This window comes from Sciurus vulgaris, assembly GCF_902686455.1.
Source record: "Sciurus vulgaris genome assembly, chromosome: 9".
Lineage (NCBI taxonomy): Eukaryota > Metazoa > Chordata > Mammalia > Rodentia > Sciuridae > Sciurus > Sciurus vulgaris.
This window is the reverse complement of record NC_136469.1, coordinates 85,928,186-85,947,953: the sequence shown is the minus strand read 5'-3', so window position 1 is coordinate 85,947,953 and position 19,768 is coordinate 85,928,186. Positions and strand designations below refer to the sequence as shown.

General features: G+C 36.9%; 3 protein-coding genes across 3 annotated transcripts; 2 read left to right on the top strand and 1 right to left on the bottom strand.

Annotated features, from left to right (window-relative positions):
* The first annotated feature begins 1,487 nt into the window (after window positions 1-1,487).
* Window positions 1,488-3,665, top strand: LOC306669013 (growth-regulated protein homolog gamma-like). Its single transcript, XM_079152765.1, has 4 exons — window positions 1,488-1,896; window positions 2,005-2,128; window positions 2,236-2,319; window positions 3,067-3,665. Exons 1-4 carry the CDS (start codon window positions 1,713-1,715, stop codon window positions 3,080-3,082), a joined length of 408 nt encoding a protein of 135 aa, XP_079008891.1. The 5' UTR covers window positions 1,488-1,712; the 3' UTR covers window positions 3,083-3,665.
* A 5,427-nt stretch (window positions 3,666-9,092) lies between these two features.
* Window positions 9,093-19,327, top strand: LOC306669016 (C-X-C motif chemokine 15-like). The gene is made up of 4 exons (XM_079152768.1): window positions 9,093-9,958; window positions 10,650-10,779; window positions 17,492-17,564; window positions 18,667-19,327. Exons 1-4 carry the CDS (start codon window positions 9,901-9,903, stop codon window positions 18,673-18,675), a joined length of 270 nt encoding a protein of 89 aa, XP_079008894.1. The 5' UTR covers window positions 9,093-9,900; the 3' UTR covers window positions 18,676-19,327.
* Window positions 12,150-14,924, bottom strand: LOC306668988 (disks large-associated protein 5-like). The gene has a single exon (XM_079152718.1). The coding sequence runs from the start codon at window positions 14,559-14,561 to the stop codon at window positions 12,381-12,383; it is 2,181 nt and encodes a 726-aa protein (XP_079008844.1). The 5' UTR covers window positions 14,562-14,924; the 3' UTR covers window positions 12,150-12,380.
* Window positions 19,328-19,768: the final 441 nt, after the last annotated feature.

Here is a 19,768-nt window from a genome sequence, read left to right as displayed (position 1 = left end):
TTAAATGTGAAAAGAAAAATTGAAGCGCTGCATATAAATAAATAAATTAAACAAAGGTCCATCAACAAGTTAAAAAATATTTTTAAAAAGAGAAAAAAAAAAAGAAAAATTGGGGAATGAACTTATCCATTAGTTTTTTAAAAAATTTTTCCTTTATAAGAAAAACTCACAACAGGTTGAGTTTCTGTTTAGGCAATATTGGAAAAAGCTATTTCCACTTTATTTAACAAACATTTGTAGGGTACTTATTCCATGCTGGGGCTTTATCCATGTTGACTCATTTTTCATAACCACCCTGGGGAGTCACAGAGAGGTTTAACAAGGTGCAGGTGATATGGGAACTGTGTGCAGCTAGAGCTACTTGCCCCGTGGTTGCCTAGGGTCTCCGACTGGGATCGTTTGAGTTGGGCAGTTGGAAACCCTGTCCTGCAGTCCTACACCCCTGGGTCAGATGCCATTGCTTTCTCCTCTCCGGACTCCCATAGTATTTCACATTTTGGTGAAAGAGATCTAAATCCGACTTGGAGAATCACACTTCCGCTGCCCTGCCCTTTAAATCCCAGCGATGAAAACTTTTGTTTTTTTAGTTTCTCTAAAACTCCTGGGGAAAAAGTGATCAGAGACAGGTTAAATGACTTTGAGGGTCTGGGATTTTACCTCAGTGGTAGAGCGCTTGCCTAGCAGGTGTGAGGCACTGGGTTCAATCTTCAGCACCACATAAAAAAATAAAATAAAGATATAAAAATTTAAAAAAGACTGAAATTCCTCATCGGAAAACTGAGACATGTCAGTATTCCAACTCGGAATACCAGACAGCCCTGTAGTAAACGGAATGGAATCTTGTTATTTGGTGTTTCGTATCTCATTCTTATGCTTCTATTTGCTCCTTTGGAGGCACAAGTGCTGAACAGCGGGTACCCACTCCCTAGAGTTCACGAGCGAGCATGCTGCTCAGTGACACTAGGAAAGGTAACTCTGTGAGCCTGCTCCACCCATCCCCCTGCTCTGTGGCTTAAAAGTGGCCGCCAGTCTTGTATTGCAAAGATCAAATTTTAACCCCTTATTACATGGAAAACGAGATCTCGGGGGAATTTCAGAAGTTCCAACCTTTCAGAGAGAAGAGGAAGTTATACAGGATCATAACATAAAATCAAGAGGTCATATTACAACTCTCTTTTTCACTGAAATTCACAGTGCGCTCAAGTTAATCCGGCTTCCCACCAAATGGAAAACGTAAACAAGGTAATTGTGGTTTGAGAATGAACATGAGAAGCAAGTTGGATATTCTCTGCAATCTGCGATATTGGTTCAAGTTTTGAACAAAAGAATGAATGTCAGAAGTATATGCAATATGCAAAATAAAATATTAGGGACAAACACAGGAACTGTAGAAGATAATGAACTAAGCAAAACCTAGGTCCCCCTTCCCGCGCTTCCTTAAACGCCCCACGTCGGATAACTAGTATTGAATTATAATTTGCTTCCTCTAAAAACCTGGCGACGCCCCTGCAGTGGGTCTCTCAGATCTGCTTCCAGCTGTTGCCTCCCTTCTTGCCCTGTACGCTGGGGTCACTGGGTGCCCACAGTCCCCCTCGCAGGCGGTTGGGGCGACATCTTCCTTCCGCACTCGGGGAAACACCAGGAGCTCCGGGAATTTCCCTGGCCAGGGGCTCTGGCCTTTCCCGCCAACCATGCATAAAAGGGGCTTGTAGATGCTGGAGAGCCACAGAGCCAGGACAGCAGCCCCTCGCCGCCAGCTCTTGCACTCCAGGCGCCGCCGCGATCTTCCAGCTAGTCCCATGGCCCGCACAGCACCCTCGGTCCCCAGCGCTCCGCGGCTGGTCTGGGTGGCGCTGCCATTGCTGCTACTGGTGGCCTCCGGCCGGCGCGCAGCAGGTGAGGCCCGCGCTCTGGGATCCCCGGGACGGGACCGGGCTTGGGGGTACAGGGTGGGGACACCTAAGATGGGGACAGCCTCCCTCACCAGGTCTCTTCTCACCGCAGGGGCGCCCGTGGTCACTGAACTGCGCTGCCAGTGTTTGCAGACGGTGCAAGGAATTCACCTGAAGAACATTCAAAGTGTGAAGGTGACGCCTTCGGGACCCCACTGCGCCCAGACCGAAGTCTTGTAAGTTCCATCCGGTGCCGCGGATTCTGCTTCTGCTGCAGCCCCTCCACCTGGCTCCCTGCCCCCCCCCCCCCTCGCCTCACTAGGATCCTCCCTTCTCTCTGCAGAGCCACTCTCAAGAATGGACTGGAAGCTTGTCTCAACCCTGAAGCCCCCGTGGTTAAGAAAATCATCCATAAAATGCTGAACAAGTGAGTTATGATTCTGTTTACACGTGTGGATGGAGTCATTGTATCAAAAAACGCAGGGGTGACTGACCAACTAGAAATTGTGGCTGCTTTTTTTTAACAACTTAGCCATTAAGATAATTAATGTGCTCTGGGGCCCGAAATTTATTTTCAGCATTCTGTGTCCCCACCTGGACCCTGTCTTCATTCCAGTGAGTGTAGGTAATGACTGCCTTCTTTAAAACTCTGATTAAAGTTGGTCAGTTATGCTAAAGAGCTTTCCACTTGATAAAAAAATACATTTTCCCCTAGTCCATACTGGGCTTCAGATCTGATATTTTGTAGCATGAGGCCCCCTATGTTAGTGGTGAAAAGATTTTACAGCAATACTGCTGAGTAAAAATCTGGGTTCCTCCAATACCTATTAACCTTGTGCCTCAGAATAATTTCATTTTATCTGAAACTTAGTAAAATAAGAGAAATAATAGGTATTTCATGAGCTGTATGAGGACCAGTGTGACAGCAATAGGTTCTGGCTGTGAGTAGAACACACCTGTAATAGAGTAGAGACCACAGAACCCTCCTCACCCCCACTCCTAAGTGAGAACACCCACCACTCTAGAGGTCTCTTCTACCAGCTCTGACATCACAGTCCTCTTGGGGCCAGGCTGGAGAAACTGGATTCAGAAAACTCTGGCGTCTAGGGGACAGAATGCTGCCCAGTTACCTTTCCTGAGCAACCACTTAAGGACAACAATTTTCTCCTTCCAGTGGCAATTCCAGCTGACTGGGGAAAGGAGGCAGTTCCTTGCTGATCGTTCCTGAGACAGGACCTGACTTCATATGAAAAGGAGATGAAAAGAGAGCTCCTGAGGCCACCCAGAGTGACCTTAGTGTGCTTCAGCATGTCTTCTGAGAGCTCTTCTATTTATTTATTTGTTTTCAAAGGTTCCAGTTTAATATTTTATTTATAAAATAATTAAGGGTATGATTAAATCTACTTGCACATAACCATTATATTTATTATTTTATATCAAGCCCAGATTAATTCAATACTGATTCTTATTTAAGTTGGCATCTGAAAGGATCCAAGCAAGCAGAAAGTGAGATCAGTGTCAGTGTAGGAGAATGTGCATACACATCTTTTTTTGTGACTCTTTAAAAGAATGTTAGTTGTTATTTATTGAAATGGCTTTCTAGTACGTGGTCAACATTTCTCATGTTGAAACTTTATGAACTACAATGTTCTAAATATCCCTTGGACATTTTATGTCTTTCTTATGTAAGGCATCATGCCTTATTTATTGTTAATAATGCAATATGTTACTATGTCTTAGAACAAAGAGGTTTAAATATTGATGTTTTTACAAAGAACATGAAAATAAAGGATTTAAAAATAAAGAATGTTTATTTCCTGGGGGGAGGGCTATCTTTACTGGATTACCTAATGATTTACATCAGTGTTTCTCAACTTTTTCTTCCTAGGGACTCAATATGCTTCACAGATAAATCATAAGTCATGCCTAATTTCATCTGGTGATAGATCTCACTTCCCTTGGCTCTCATCTATTTAAGAATGTGCTTCTCCAAACTTGTAGGCTACTTTTGATGTGAGAGTCATTAATGTGGACAGATGGATAAATAGTTATGGATGGTATAGACATAGATATTCTTTAATGAAGTTGACAATGAAATGGTCGTAAAGTTGACTTTTTATTCTTCGAAACTATTTGTGTCATCAGTAGAAGCAGAAAAAATGAGTGGCTGAGTACTTTACCTGCAAAAAAGATCTAACTGCGACTCAGGTTCCACTCTCTAACTCTAACATATGTAGGAAATTACCATCAATTTAATGTCTTCCAATTCTTTATACCAATTATATGAAACGTGGCTTCAACATCAGCTCCCACCCTTCCTAGTGAAGTTTATGTGGAATCTGTTACAGTGTTTATCCTGGGAAAACCTTTGGATAACTTGGTATTCAATGCTGCTGAAGGATGATAGCAGCAATCCAGGTTTCCAAGAGACAAAAATGCCATGTCTAAAGAGAAAGTGTCTCAATAATCTTAAAAAAAAAAAAAAAAAAAAAAAATTCTGTACCTGAAAGAAAAGAATTTTTTTTTTTACCTGTGTGAGGTGTGTGTTTATCTCCAATTTAGGACTAATTCAGTAGATCCTGAACTTAGGTAAACACCTTCAGCAGAGGAAAGAAGGCTGGGCTCAAAGCCTGAACACTTGAGATCAAGTTCTGGTTTGGCCCAAGTAGCTCGGTAAATAAAGGCCCCAAGTAGCAGGAAACAATCTCTATGTGAGTTGTTCTTTTTTCCCCCCATATTTAAAAAGTTAAAAATTTTCTCTTTATAAGTTCCAGCTATTAATTATGAATGTGATAAAAAAGAATAAAGTTTTTAAACTGCACAGAAAGAAATAAATGCAAACCATTCTAGAAATTCTGTAAATGCTAGCCTTCACTCCCTAACCCTGAGTTAAGGACATGGGAAAATGTTTACAAGTAGGACCCCAAAGGCTCACTAAAGCCACACCTTGCACCTAGGGTCAGACCATATCTTCAGCATTGCCTAGAGCTTGCTGTTTTGGCTGCTGTGTTCCTGTCAGTATGGAACATGGAACACAAGAAGGACAAGAGAGATGCTTTTATTCATGTAGTGGGTAAAGACAGGTTTCAGAAGATCAGATAGACTTTAGTTTAAATTCTAGCTATATCACTGTGATCTGGATCAAGTTTTGTGATTTCACTCAACTTTATTTCCCCTTTTATAGAATGAAGATAATAACAGAGTGCACCTTGCGAAGTGTTTCAGGGAGTAAATGTTATTGATAACAACAAAAATCTGCTTCTTGTCCTAGGTACCCAGGACAATGTCATGGACATGTCTCAGTTTTAGATCAAAATGGGATGTAAATTGCAGTTTCCATGCCAAATCGCCCTATACCTTCAAAGTGCAAGGCAGTTTCTTATGGGGAGTGTTATGGCAGGAAGTGGGACACAAGAGGGTGTGAGGTGGTAGTCCAGGGTGAAGGAAGTAGGAAAAGAATATTAGGTAACATATCTTCACTTCCTGAGGCCGTCCACAGAAAACAGCAAGGACCAGAGTGGCTGAGGTTTTCTGAGAAATGCTACCGAAAGAGACAGAAAAGGAGAGGAAGGAAATAGAACTGAGGCTATCCGTCAATGCAAGTTCTTCTTTGTGAGTTCTCCTGAGATGTCTTCTCAGGACTTCCAAAAGTAACTGAAGAGACATTGGGGGATGGTGGAGGTAGCAGATCCACATTAGCACAAGGAGGGTCAGCCAGAAAAAGGCATGACAGTGTTTCTTTTCTCTGGATACCTATACAAATAATAAGGAAAAAGTCTAGTCCCACGTTCATCATTGATGCCCCGGTCCACATTGCCTCCATTCACCAAGGAGTTCAGCAGTCACAGTGTGCAATGGCTTCTCAACTTGAGCTCCCTGTTCTTCAATTTCTCTTTCTGAGGGCTTTGTGTGGGAAGGGGACTTGGCAGAGTCAGCATGATTCCCATTCCAGAAGGCCTGTGAATTAATGCCTTCAGAGGCAAATCCTTGTGGAAGGGCAGAACTTAGTAGATGAAGACTCTATTTTCCCAGTTCCTTGATAGGACAATGCTAGAAATTTCTTTCTTTTATATCTCTATATGTATGTATATGTGTGTGTGATATTTTTTAAATAGATAAATTTTATTTTATCCTAAATGATTTATTTTAAAATAAAGTTAAATATAGTTTAAAAAAATAAAATACATAAAATTTCTTCTCTCTTCATTTTTTTCACCTAAACACCTAAGTGTATTTAATAGCTATTTAAAAATCCTTAGCCACTAATTCTATAATTTTGTCATTTCTGATTCTGTTTATATTGACTGATTCCTCCACTTCCCCTATGGCTCAGGTTGTTCTACCTCTTAGCATGTGTAATAATTTTTTATTGGATACAAGAAAATTTTTTATTACCATATATTAACTTGTGCATAGTAATGGGGTTCACTATATTTCCATACGTGCATGCAAGGTACATTGATCAAATCCATCTACTCTTTTTCCACTCACCTCACCCCCAGAACTCTTCCCAATACCTAATAATCACTATTCTGTTTTCAGATTAACTCTCTTTCTAAGTTTTCCCATATGAGAGACTATTTGGTACGAGTCATTCTGGGTCTGGCTTATTTCACTTAACATAATGTCCTCCAGTTCCATCCATTTTCTTGCAAAAGACAGGATTTCATTCTTTATACCTGAATAATACTCCACTTTGTGTATATACTACACTTTTTTTATATCCATTCATTTGTTGATGGGCACCTAGACTGATTTCATCTATACCTTAGCTATTGTGAAGAGTGTTGCAATTAACATGGGTATGCAGGTATCTCTTTTATTTCCTTAAGATTAAGATATATATCCAGGTATAGGATGGCTGGATCATATGGCAGTTTTCAGTTTTTTGAGAAATCTCTATACAGTTTTTCACAGTGGCTATACTAGTTTACATTCTCAACAACAGCATGTAAGTTCCTTTTTTCTCCACATTCTCACCAGCATTTGTTATTTCATGAATTTTTTGGTAATAACCATTCTAACTGGAGTGAGAAGGAATCTTATTGTAGTTTTGACTTGCATTTTCCTGATGGCTAATGAGAGTGAGCATTTTTTCATCTATTGGTTGGTCATTTGTATTTCTTCTTTTGAGAAGTATCCATTCAGATCATTTACCTATTTTGAAACTGGAATACCTATTTTTATTAGGTTCTTTGAATTCTTAGTATATTCTAGATATTAACCCACTGTCAAATGAAAATTTGGTGAGTTTCTGTCTTTCTATAGGTTGTCTCTTCACTGTTAATTGCTTCCTTTGTTGTGCAAGAGATTTTTAGTTTGATCTAATCCCAGGTGTCAAATGTTTTTTTTTACTGTACTTTTATTTTAAGAGTCTATTGAGAAAATCATTGCTATACCAATGTCTCAAAGTGTTTCCCCTCTGTTTTCTTCTAGAAGTTTCAGAATTTCAGGTCTTATATTTAGGTCTTTGATCCACATTGACTTTATTTTTGGACAAGATGGGGGACAGTGGTCACATCTCAGTGTTTTGCATGCGCTTATCCAGTATTCCTAGCACCATTAGTGGAAAAGCTGTTCTTCCATCCATGGTTTTGATGTCTGTGTCAAGAATTGATTGTTTGTAGATGTGGGTTTATGTGAAATCTCTATTTTGTTTCATTGGTCTAAGTCTGTTTTTAAGCCAAAATCATGCTGTTTGGGTTACTATGGCTCTGTAGCATTTTCTTGAAGTCAGGTATTGTGATGCCTCCAGCTTTATTCCTATGCTCGAGATTGCTTTGGCTATTCAGTCATTTGCTTCCATATGAATTTAAGTATTGTTTGTCTCATTCTGTGAAGGATGTCGTTGAAATTGGAATGAAGCTGTAGACTACTTTGTGTAGTATGGGTATTTTAACAATATTAAGGCTTACAATCCATGAATCTTGATTGTCTTTCCAATTATTTGTGTCTTCTCCAATTTCTTTCATCACTGTTTTGTAGTAGTCATTGTAGAAGTCTTTCCTAGGTTGCCTTTCTTCCTCTTCTTTTGCTGTTGTGAATGAGCTTACTTTCATAATTTTTTTTCTTGTCAAATTCATTATTGGTATATTAGAAAGTCAACTGGCTTCTGCATGTTTATTTTGTCTGTTACTACTTTACTGAATTTCTCAGTCCTAAGTCTTTTGGTTGAGTCTTTAGGTTTTTCTATGTATGGAATCTTATCACCTGCAAACAGGGACAGTGTGCTTCTTCCCTTCCTATTTATATGCCATTTATTTCTTTCTCTTGTCTAATTGCTTTTGCTGAAACTTCTAGTACTACAGCAAATAAGAGCAGTGAGAGTGAACAATATTGTTTTGTTCCTGTTGCTTTCAACAATCGTCTGAAAAAGAAACTAAATAGTTTGGAGAAGAAAAAGTAAATTAAATAAAAAAGAAATCGATCTCTTGGCAGTCAGGCAGGAGTTTGGTTCAAAATCTGAGATTGCAAAAAAATAATGTAATATCATTCTGCTCATTTTATAGATAGCATGGGAGATGCTCAGAGACTACTAAGGAATTACCAAACATCAGAGAACTATTCAGAATTCAACTTTATGATATTTAGTACAAGGCTATCTTCACTAAAATAGATGATTCTCAAGGTTGCCAAAGAAGAAGTGTGTTCAGTCACTTTAGGTTAGTTGCTAGGTTACTCTATGAACTATCCTTTCTTTCCCCCAAACATAGTGGCTTAAAACAATCACCATTTTTTTTTTCTGACTTAGGATCATCAATTTGAGCTCAGTAATGCAACAATCTGGACTGGACCAAGCTGGATGGTTTTTCTAATGGATCATCCAGGGTCATTCACATGGCTATGGTCACTTGCTCTCTTTGCTGACCTGAGGCATTGCCTCATTCCCATGTCTAGTCGTTGGTGTTCTCCAACAGTCGGAACTCCTGTTTCTAGCAGATGGACTTTGTTCTCTTCAAATTTATATGCTAATGCCCAAAGCCCCAGTATTTCACTTTAAAGTGTTAATCAGAGTAAAGTAAGGTCATTAGGATGGGTCCTAATTCAATGAGACTGGTGCCCTAATAAAAGGGGAAATTTGGGGATAGACATACACATAGGAAGAATACCATGTAAACATGAAGACAACCACCTACATGCCAAGTAGAGATGCCTGTGACAACTCTCCCTCCCAGTCTAAAAAGAACCTTGATATTGGATTTTCAGTCCCCAAAACTGTAAAACAAAAATCATCTGTCATTTAAGCCATCCAGTCTGTGACTATGGTAGCATATGGTAGCCCTAAGAAAATATGAATATTTTGCTCTCTCATTTATTAAGCCAAAACATGCAATCAGTATGAGATAATTAAGGTCACTTGAAAAGTGCTTAAATAAATAAATAAATAAATAAATAAATTTCACTCTTAATGCAGCTTCAAGCTCATGGAAACTGCTACCTTCAAACAAGTAAATTGTAGCTTTGTTTTATTCATTAAGACAAAGTTCATTATAGTCTGGCCTCCATTTTCGCTGTAGTTTATGCTGTATTGTTTTGGCTTCATAAATTTCACTAAAATCTCAAGGGGGATTATGCAAATAATCACAAATGACAAAAGAAAATATTTGCTGAGGAATAGTATCTTAAGTCCCTTCTTCGTGCAAACGTGGCATTTGGAAAGATTCATAAAAGTTCTCATAACTCTATTCATCAGCTACAATTGGCATTGAACTTTTCACATTATGCAGTCTCACCCTCAGGAAATAATAGATTCCTTTCTCTATTCAGAAAGTTCATCTCATCCTGTCCCTAACCCTTTAATTTAAACAATGCATGAAAAAACAAACCCAGTTTCCTTATTGGCTTGTGAATGGCAAGCATTCCACTTAGACATTGTGCCTTTCATTCTCCAATGAGGAGAGAGAATAGAAGAAGGAAAACAGAAAATTCTCCGTGTTTCAGTAAGCATATAAAGGTGTACTGAGTATTGCTTCTACCTCCCAGACAAGCATCAAGATCAAGGGCAGACATGACTGCTGAGAGCTCACCAACACTCCTGCTGGCTATCCTTGTCCTGGGCATCTTTGGTAAGTCATCTATGATGATTTTCTTTTCATTTTGGTTACTAAAATCGATTCAGAAGAGATTACAGATCTAATGAGCTTATACTGGGTTTTAAACAAAACATAGAAACTAAAAATAAAGCTTAAGCAGGCATAAATTTAGATTGCAAAGTGTCAAAAATTTCTTATTGATTTAAATAAAAAATTTGCTTCACTCCCTAGAAATATCTAGTTGTAAGTCTATGCTTTTCTTTTTTTAGACATAATAGCAGAAGCATTACTGCAAATGGGTTTAGGATATTTGCTGTAACAATGGTATGCAGATAGAAATGCTACCCTCAGTTGATAAAATTCACATACAATCTTTATGTTTAGAACTTTTCATGGAAGAAAATCAGGTAATTTTACCATTAAATGTGTTATCTTATTGACTATACATACTTTAAAGCAATGAACTAATGGTCTAGTGTATCTATCAATTTCTCAAGAATAGTAGATGCTCCGTAAGTGATCACTAAGTGATCGTTAAACATAATAATATCCAATGATTAGGTTTGTGATTGTCTCCCTAAATATTTATCAGTACTGAATTTGTGCATCCAATTAATATCCTTCCGTACTTATTTCAAATTAAAAAAAAAAAAAAGAATTAAGGATCACAGCAGTGTGAGTTTTCACTGTTTTTTTTTTTTTTTCTATTTTTTTTCTCACACAGGTGATCACTGTAAGGCTCAAGAGTTACGATGTCAGTGTATTCAGATGCATTCTGATTTTATTTCTCCCCAATTCATTGAAACTTTACAGTTGATACCTGAGGGTGTTCAGTGCAGCAGAAAAGAAGTCATGTAAGTAGTGAGGATGTGGGGGAGTATGGAAGCTCCAGCATTGGTGTTTTCAAAGAGGGCATTTCCTTATAAAATGTGCTACATTGTGAGTATAGGGGACCAGGGTCCTGGGTTATTATTCCTTCCAGAATGGAGATAATTGTCTAGTATTTATGCTCTCATTCCTGAAAATACCATGTACCCTTTCCAGAAAATAAACGAAGGAGGAATCTCAAAAGGGAACACAGGGGTGTAAATTCTTCTAAAGGGTCTTAGCTTTGAAATCAATAAATAAGTATAATACAAAAAGATACATAGCCATGAATAAGGATAAAAGGGAAATTAATTCATTATCAAGAAATCTATTATACACTTGGATATTCAAGTAAGTTCAGTATGGCTTAATGGCCTTGCTGATAACCTTTCTAGGGCATCAGCAGACAAACACAGAGACTGTAGGGAATAAGTTTGCATTTTCTTAAAACTTTTTTAAGATTATGAAGTATATTTGCATACAATTCAATCATTCATTGCTGGGTCAACAATTACCACAATTTTGTGTGGAATAGATGCATTTATAATCTCACAGTAGGTTGGGAGATGGGGTGGACTGGGTTCTCTGCTTGGAGTTTCATAAAGCTAACACCAAGGTGTCAGCGGGACTGAAGTCTCAACTGGAAGCTCCAGGGAAGAGACCACTTCCCACTTCAGTTGCTGGTAGAATTTAATTTTTTGAAGTTGTAGGACTGAGGTCCACACATTATTGCTGTTGTTCATCTGGGGTCACTCTTAACTTCTGAAGGCTGCTCTCAGGTCCATCCACATGTTTCCTTTCACATAAGCAGTGAAAATGTGCCTCATATTGTATCTCTTCCAATCACTCCAATTTTCTCTTCTGCTACCGGCCAGAGAAAATTCACTGCATTTAGGGATCATGCCATTATTTTAGGTTTACTAGAATGACAATTCTTTGGATTAATTTAATCAGATAATTAGAAACCTTAATTACATCTGCAAATCCTTTTTGCCATGTAACATAATCATGAGCGTAGTGTCTCATGATATTCTCGTACCTGGGCTTATGAATGGGAAGTTTACTGGGCCTTCTTAGGATTCTGCCTGCTACAAATATAAAAGAACCTATGAATCCATTCAAATGGGTACCATTTGAAGAGCAGTTGTAAATAAAATCTCACTCATTTGCTACCCAGGCTGAAATCTAGAACATAATAGTATATCAGAAACCTCCTTGTGTGAACTTCCTGTTATGAGTTGAATTGTGCTTCCCTTTCCAATAACCAGGCTGAAACTCTAATCCCCAGAGCCTCGGAATGTGACTGTATGTTGACATAAGTTCTTTTTTTTTTTTTTTTTTTTTTTTTTTTGACAAGACAAAACATACCTTTTATTCTATGTGGTTAATATACAAAACATCCCCACTTCCCCTGAGAAATAGTATATCCAAAATACACTTAGATGAACACTGAATATTAAAACATTATGTGACAATATATAAGTGGATAGAATAGAGGTGAACACAAATACATCTCCATACTTCCAATTGTCTAAGAATATTTCACAGCATTGATAATATGAAGAAAATGTTTGGATTTATTTTTAATTCAAAATTCTTCTGGTTGCTCTCCACTGAGGGGCCTTAGAGGTGAAAAGGTAATAAGATTACCACCAAAGGAGATATGTCTGGCATATTCTTGATGTCTCCTCTCCACCTGATTACTGAAGTTTAGGCTTGGCGAATCAAGAAGGTGGCATTCAGTAATGACACTTTTATTATCAAGTAGTACTAACTGAGAAGGTTTAGCTTCTTCTTGTAAGATGTTATTTTGTGATAGTACATTTTTTTCAGGGCTACTCATCAAAACATCTTGTGAGGTAACTGAAGAATTTAGTTCCATTCTTTCCACAACGTCTGAAATTTCTTCCTTTTTGTTAGTTCCATATTTGTCATGGTTTATTTCAATTAAACCTTGTAATCCAGGACACTGAGCATCATCTCTTATGCTATTCCTGCTTTCAGAAATATTTGAAAACAAAATTTTCTTATCAACACGTTCACTTTTGGTGCTGTGAGGATCAGGATTCTCTGGTGGTAGCGTTTGTCTTAGAAGGTCCTCATCAGCCTTGCTCTCAGATATGGGTTTGCTGAGAGAGTTAGGTGTTCCACGTCTTTGAGAAAGACGGTCAGAGGAGAGTACTGAGAATGATTTAACAGGACTCTCAACTCTGAAAAACCCAGCATCAAACACTATTTTGTCAACTTCCTTTGATATTACAGGGGCTGTTGTCTCAGAGTGTTCTTCCTGTTTAATTTTCTCTCTCATTGCATTTTTTATAGCAGCTAGGTGATTTCTAGCTGCAATCCTTCCACCATCATCTTGTTTTGGTTTACTTGCTATGTTTGAGACAATTTTTTTCCGAATGACTCTTTTATTTGTGTTGGTATTGTTTTGCCATCCAGACTCCTCCAGTTTGGTCAGATTGTTGAATTTTCGGTTTATGTCTTCTATCTGAAAATTAACCATATCCCAAAATCCATCCAGATCTGCACAGGTAGTCTCCAGTTCACCTCGTTTATATTCACAATCATTCACCAGTCCTTCGAACTGTTTGAATCTTTCCTTCATAAGGAGTCTTGTTTGACCAACTGCTGTGCGAATAAGATCTTTAGCATCATCTGGAATGTCCAATTCAAGCTTCCTGTCCCACTCAAGGCAGTATGAAGTCAATTTTTCAGTTTCTGACCGTAGGATATTTCTGAAATATGGCACATCATGTGTTGGCTGAGACATCTGACCTTCATTTAATTCAAACGCTGGAACGTCTTTTATTGAAAGGTCACTTGAACTTTTAGTAGTAGCTACATTTTGATTTAAGCTATGTTCTTGATTCAAAACTGTTAGAGAACCCAAAGGACACTGTAATTTACTTGAATCTTGCTGTACTGTCTTGGTAGAGTAAGTTTTACATTTTTGGGTCAAGATTTCTTTTGTTGCTTCTTGAGTCTTACCACCTTTCGGTTTTAAAGGGTTCCAGGTATAACTGGGTGTCAAGAAAGCATTGGCACTTGTGGGAGTCATAACTGTTACTTGATAGGTCTTTAAACCATCCAGTGGATGAAACATAAAATCATTAGGTGCAAAGGAATTCTTTCCTTTGGTTTTTTCGGAACTTTTCTTAGGTAAATTTTCCATTTTTGATAAGATTCCATCTGGATCCATTCCATTTGTTGCACTGGTTTGTGAATTCAAAGTATTTTCTTCATTATCAAGTTTAAAAGAAACAACCTTGTCAGGTTTTGTTTCTATCTTTTTCACAGGTCTTCCTTTATTTGGTGCTTTTCTTTCAGGTTCATTATCATTAGTGGCTCTTGTGACTGGCTTTCTTGTAGTGTTAGTTGAGACTGTTCTGACAATCTGGGTTGCTGCTTGAGTAGTAGATCGGATTATTCTCACTGATGTGGGCACAATAGGCCGAATAACTGGTTTCTCTTTGTCCAATACCTTCTTTTCAGAAGTCTGTCTTTGACCAGGTTGAATTGCTCGAACATCAATCCCATTCTCAATCTTAGTTTGTTCAATTTGTTCCTTGGCCTTTGATCTTGTAATCCGTGCAGAAGATGGAATAGCCTTTTTTGGCTCAGTTTTCTTAGCATTCGGATTTGATAAAAGAAAGCAAGATGCATCAGGTCTATAAAGACCCATTTTAAATATTCCTCGTTTAGCTTTCTCTCTCTGTTCTTTTAATTTTTGAAGTTGCTTTTCTTCTTTGTATTTTTGGAGCATTTGCTTTCGTTGTTCACTTAGAACAGTTTTCACTGACTTTGGCTTGGTACTGGCCTTTTCTGGAATGAGCTCTTGCGATGTCTCATCTAATTCAACAAGATGTCTACCTTCCAAGGTTGGAATATTGACATCTTTCAAACCAAAGTGTCTATTTCATTGGTATTCCTTATGTCTGTTTACTTTCTGAGACAGTGATTTCCTATGAGCAATTTTGGTTCTAATCATTTCAGTACTTAAATCCTTTCTGTGATGACTGGCAAAACGTGACGAAGACATCCTGAAGCACTTTCTACTGCGAAACTTCAACCAAACTAAAAGTAGAGGCGTCCTCTGGATCTGGACGACCTCGGTCACTTCCGAAGCAGGAACCCATAAGTTCTTTATAGCAGTAGTCATGTTAAAGCAAGGTCATTAGGGTGAGATCTAACCCAGTATGACTGATGTCCTTATAAAAAGATAAATCAGGACACAGACAACACATGAGCCATATGAAGACACAGTGAGAACATGGTCATCTACAAGCCAAAGAGAGACTTAAGGAGAAATCAAACCTGCCAGAACCTTGATTATGGGCTTCCAGTCTTCAGAATTATGAGAAATCAGATATTTGTTTAGTGTACAAATTTCTGTTGTTTAAGCCACCTATTCTGTGGCATCATATGACAGTCACAACAAACCAATATCTTCCCCAAATCATATACCTATTCCAAGAATTAACCACTATTTTGAATTGTGTCACTTCTTGCTTTTATTTAGAGTTTTACCACCTAGGTATGAAACATCCAACAATTATTATTGGTTTTGCCTGTCTGGAACTTCAGATCAATGAAATCATGATGAATATATTCTGTAACTTGCTTCTATCATTTAACTTCATAGTTTGCAATTCATTTATTTTAATGTGTTTATCTGTAATTTATTCAATATAAGTGATAGTATTCCATTATAGAAATATTAAATAAATAAGTACAAAGTGTATTTATCTAATATGCTTGTGGCACACATTTGGGTTCTTTCCAGATTTTTGCTAATATAAACATTCTTTATGTTTCCTGGTTCATGGATATGAAAGCTTCTGTAGAAACATGGATAGCAAACATCATTTTCCAATTTTTCATTCATATTTTCTTTCTTTCTATAGTGTCTTCAGTGAATATAATTTTGCATTTTTACTATACTTGAGCTTAGCAATAAACTCTCTTCTGGTTAGCATTTTTAATGTCATGTTTCAGAAAATACTTCATGGAGTTCACAAAAATTTTCCTCTACATTATCTCCTGAAATATTTCAGTGTTTTCCTTTGTGTTCAAGACTTGAATTCACCTTCAATTTATTTTTGTTTATATGATGTGAGTAAATTATCCAATTTTATTTTGCTTTTTTCATATGAATCATAAATTAATGCAGTGGTATTTATTGAGATTTCATCATTTCCCCACTGACCTACAATGCTACTTCTACCATAAATTGAATCCCCTTTAAGTAGAGGATGGTTCTGACCCCTCTATTCTGTCTCACTGATCAGTTTGTCTAGACCTGGGTGGCAGTCTTCATTATTAACATTTTATAATCATTGACATCTGGAATGGTCAATTTCTCTATCTTTTTCTCCAAGAGTGGCTTCTCATTAGACTTCTTTCACGTAAATATTTAGAAGCAGCTTGAAAATTACACTAAATTAAATTATAATTTGAATGGAGTTTATTCAAAACTATAGATTCAGAATGATTGATATCTTTATGGTACTAAAATTTCCATTTCAAGGAAATGAACCTGCTCCCAGTTTATTGAGGACTTCTTTACTGTTCTTAATTTTCCTCATAGAGGCCTACCATATCTTTTTTTAAATTAAAATTCTTGTTTCTAGATACTTTATATTACTTGGTCCTATTATAACTGTCATCTTAATCAAATTTCACATTCCAACTGTTAGTGTTTAGACATTTGAATTGATTTTTTTAATCATCAATATTGTACCTAGTTATATCATCTGGTAATAATGGCAGTTTAGTTGTCTCTTTTGAAAATCCTGGGATGTTTATTTATCTTTCTTGCTTTTCTCAGATGGTTGTGCTGAAAGCAGGAACCTTAGGTTTGTTCCTGCATTTAAAGTAATATTTTCAATTTTTACCATTTTGCATGATGTGTAAGAGTTATTCCATGTTTTGGTAATTTTCTAAGGATTTACTATTATCATTATATTTCACAATTGGATATTAAGTCATGCTATTTTTTTTAACATTGGAATGTACACCCTTGGCTCAGAGTGTGGTAAGATGATGCAGTCCTTATATAATAATCTTTAAATGGGTCCTAGAGATACTGGTGGAGCTTTGTGGTTCTTGTAGTAAAACTGAAAACCACAGAATTAATTTAAATAAGAAATTTATGCTTTCCCTGTTCAATTTTAAAAAGGCCTTAATGAGGTCCTGTTGAAATCACAGAGATACAGCAAGAAAGAGTATAGAATAACTGATTGACAACTGTCAGCCTGGAAGATATTATACTAAAGTAGATTTCTACCAGTCTAGCACTATACCTGATACATTTTAAGCTAAAAAAAATGTTTGTGGATTGGTTGACACCACAAAAAAACTCTAAAACAGATATTATTTTATTTAATTATTTATTTATTTTTGCAGTGCTGGGGATTTGAACCCAGGGCCTTGTGCTTGCGAGGCAAGCACTCTACCAACTGAGCTATATTCTCAGCCCTAAAACAGATATTATTCTTTAGTTTAAAAAATTAGTAATGCACATTGATATGACTAAAAGTCATATTCTATTAATAGGATTAAGGTAGTTTGAGAAATCTATGTGTTCATTTTAAGTATGTGCATTTCATGTTGCAGAAATTATAATTAATATACTTAACACATTGTTATATCAAGTATAGTTGTTGTTTAACCAAAATACTTTTTTATTTTCAGAGTCACACTGAAAAATGGGCAATTAGTTTGTTTGGATTCTGAGGCCAAATGGGTGAAGAGTCTTCTTGAAAAGGTACAAATAAAGCCAAGAGTGCACACATTCACATTCTCTCATTTTTATTTTAATTACAGATATGTTTAGAAATATATACATATTGTTATATATTAGAAGAAAGCTACAACAAGACTAGAATAAGTCAACTTCAGAGACACCAAAAGAATAATCTGTTCCCAGACTAATAGCATTCACATTACCAAAAAACTTGTCGGGAAAATTCTCAGGCCTCACCTCATAACCTACTGAATCAAAAACTCTGAGGGGGAACCCAAAAATCTATGTTTTAACAAGGCTTCCAGGTGTTTCTGATGTACTCTCAAGTTTGAGAACCCCTAGTCCACATCTTCTATTTAATATGATATCCAGAGTTACCCGTTATAAATGACCTTATTGAACATGAAAGTGACATAAGATTGATAGCATCTACCTGTTTTACACAGATCAATTAGGTTATTGGCTGATTTGCTGAAAGAAATTTTAAGAACTGCTTACCCTTTAGAAAAACACGACCATTTATTTCTCCACAACATTTCTACAACTTAAGCACCAAATAGAATTTGCAAATTGGTGGGTGGAGAAGGGATAAGGAGCACAGGCAATGATAATAGGTGTGTTTTGCATTAACGTCTTAAACAATATAGCAAAACAATACCTAGATGTTTCAAGTCATAGCTGTAGATATGAGTGAAGAGTTGACCACTTAGAAAACAAGTTCTGGGTTTTTTTTTTTTTTTTTTTTTTTTTCATTAGAAAGTGAAGAGGATTTGAAGCCTATGATTCACCCTTGGGTGACCTTGGTGGTAGAGTAGTGTAACATGGTGAGAAGAGCTGTGGTTTAGACCCAGATCTATCAACTATGTTATGTCATTCTGGATAATTCACTTAGCACCAGCGACTCACATGCTTTCACTTGTTCTTACATTGGTCTATCATGGGAGAAGAAGAGAAAATAATATGTGTAAAATATTTAATTATGGTATTATTAATTTTCAACTGACCAACTAAATGTGCTTCATCATTCTTTTGCTTAGCCTTTTTTTAAAAACAGAAATCTTTCTTAAAAGGGACCACGTGTGGGTCATCCCGTGTGTTCACATGCTACTCTCTTCTGTCGTAGGTTCACTAATTGATGCCACAAATGAAACACCACATCCAATGATTAATAGGAGTCCTTTGCATCATCGTGAGCTTGTACATACTCCCGAAGGTTCTCTGGAGGTGGTGCTACCTTTATGCCAATTAAAGACTGGAATACGCTGCTTTATCTACTTTTTCTGGGGACCTAAACATTGTTTTCAGGCATCTGACTGCCTGCTTGTAAGAGGAGTCTTAGGAAGTGCAGTGATGAAACTTCCAACATATAGGAAAGATAAGTCCCAGATTTGATATAGTAGGTGAAGAGTTTCCCTGTCAGACTCAGTATCTTTCTAGATCCCTCTTCCTCCGTTGCTGTCCCCTACTATCTTACCATCTATTTAATTTCCTAGTAAACTTAACATTTGAATGCTGTTTCCCTCCCACCTTTCTACTGCATACTTTGATATTACACTTAATGACATCATGTGATTTCTTTTTTTCCTCATGATTGCTTAACCTTTTGACTTCAAGTGGCTTTCACTTCAACCACATTGTAGGAACCCACAACATTGGGTCACAGTATAAAACAGAATTGCTTTATCTCCTGTGTCTAAAACCAAAACACTCTTTTGGAGGAATTTGTGATTCATCATAAAATCTAAAATAAAAATATATTTAAGACAAGATTGGAACATGATCAAATGTATAAGAGAATTATCTTAAATTTTAAAGATTTGCTTTTTTTAACTTTCAAACATGTAATTTTATTTTTTTTGAAATTTTACCTTGTTTATGTTTCTTAAATTATTTATTTATTTATTTATTTTTTATAGACTGCATTTTGATTCATTGTACACAAATGGGGTACATCATTTTGTTTCTATGGTTGTACACAATGTAGATTCATACCATTTGGGTAATCATACATGTACATAGGGTAATGACATCTGTTTCATTCCACCATTTTTCATATCCCCTACCTCTCATTTCCTTCTATATAATCTAAAGTTCCTCCATTCTTCTCTCACTCCCCAGCCCACACTAAAGCAAATCTAATGAGTAGCATCTATCAAAAGTAGAAGTGACTCATGCTAGAAACTAAAGTCATCATGAAAGAGAGGATGGGAGGATATCTACGACTA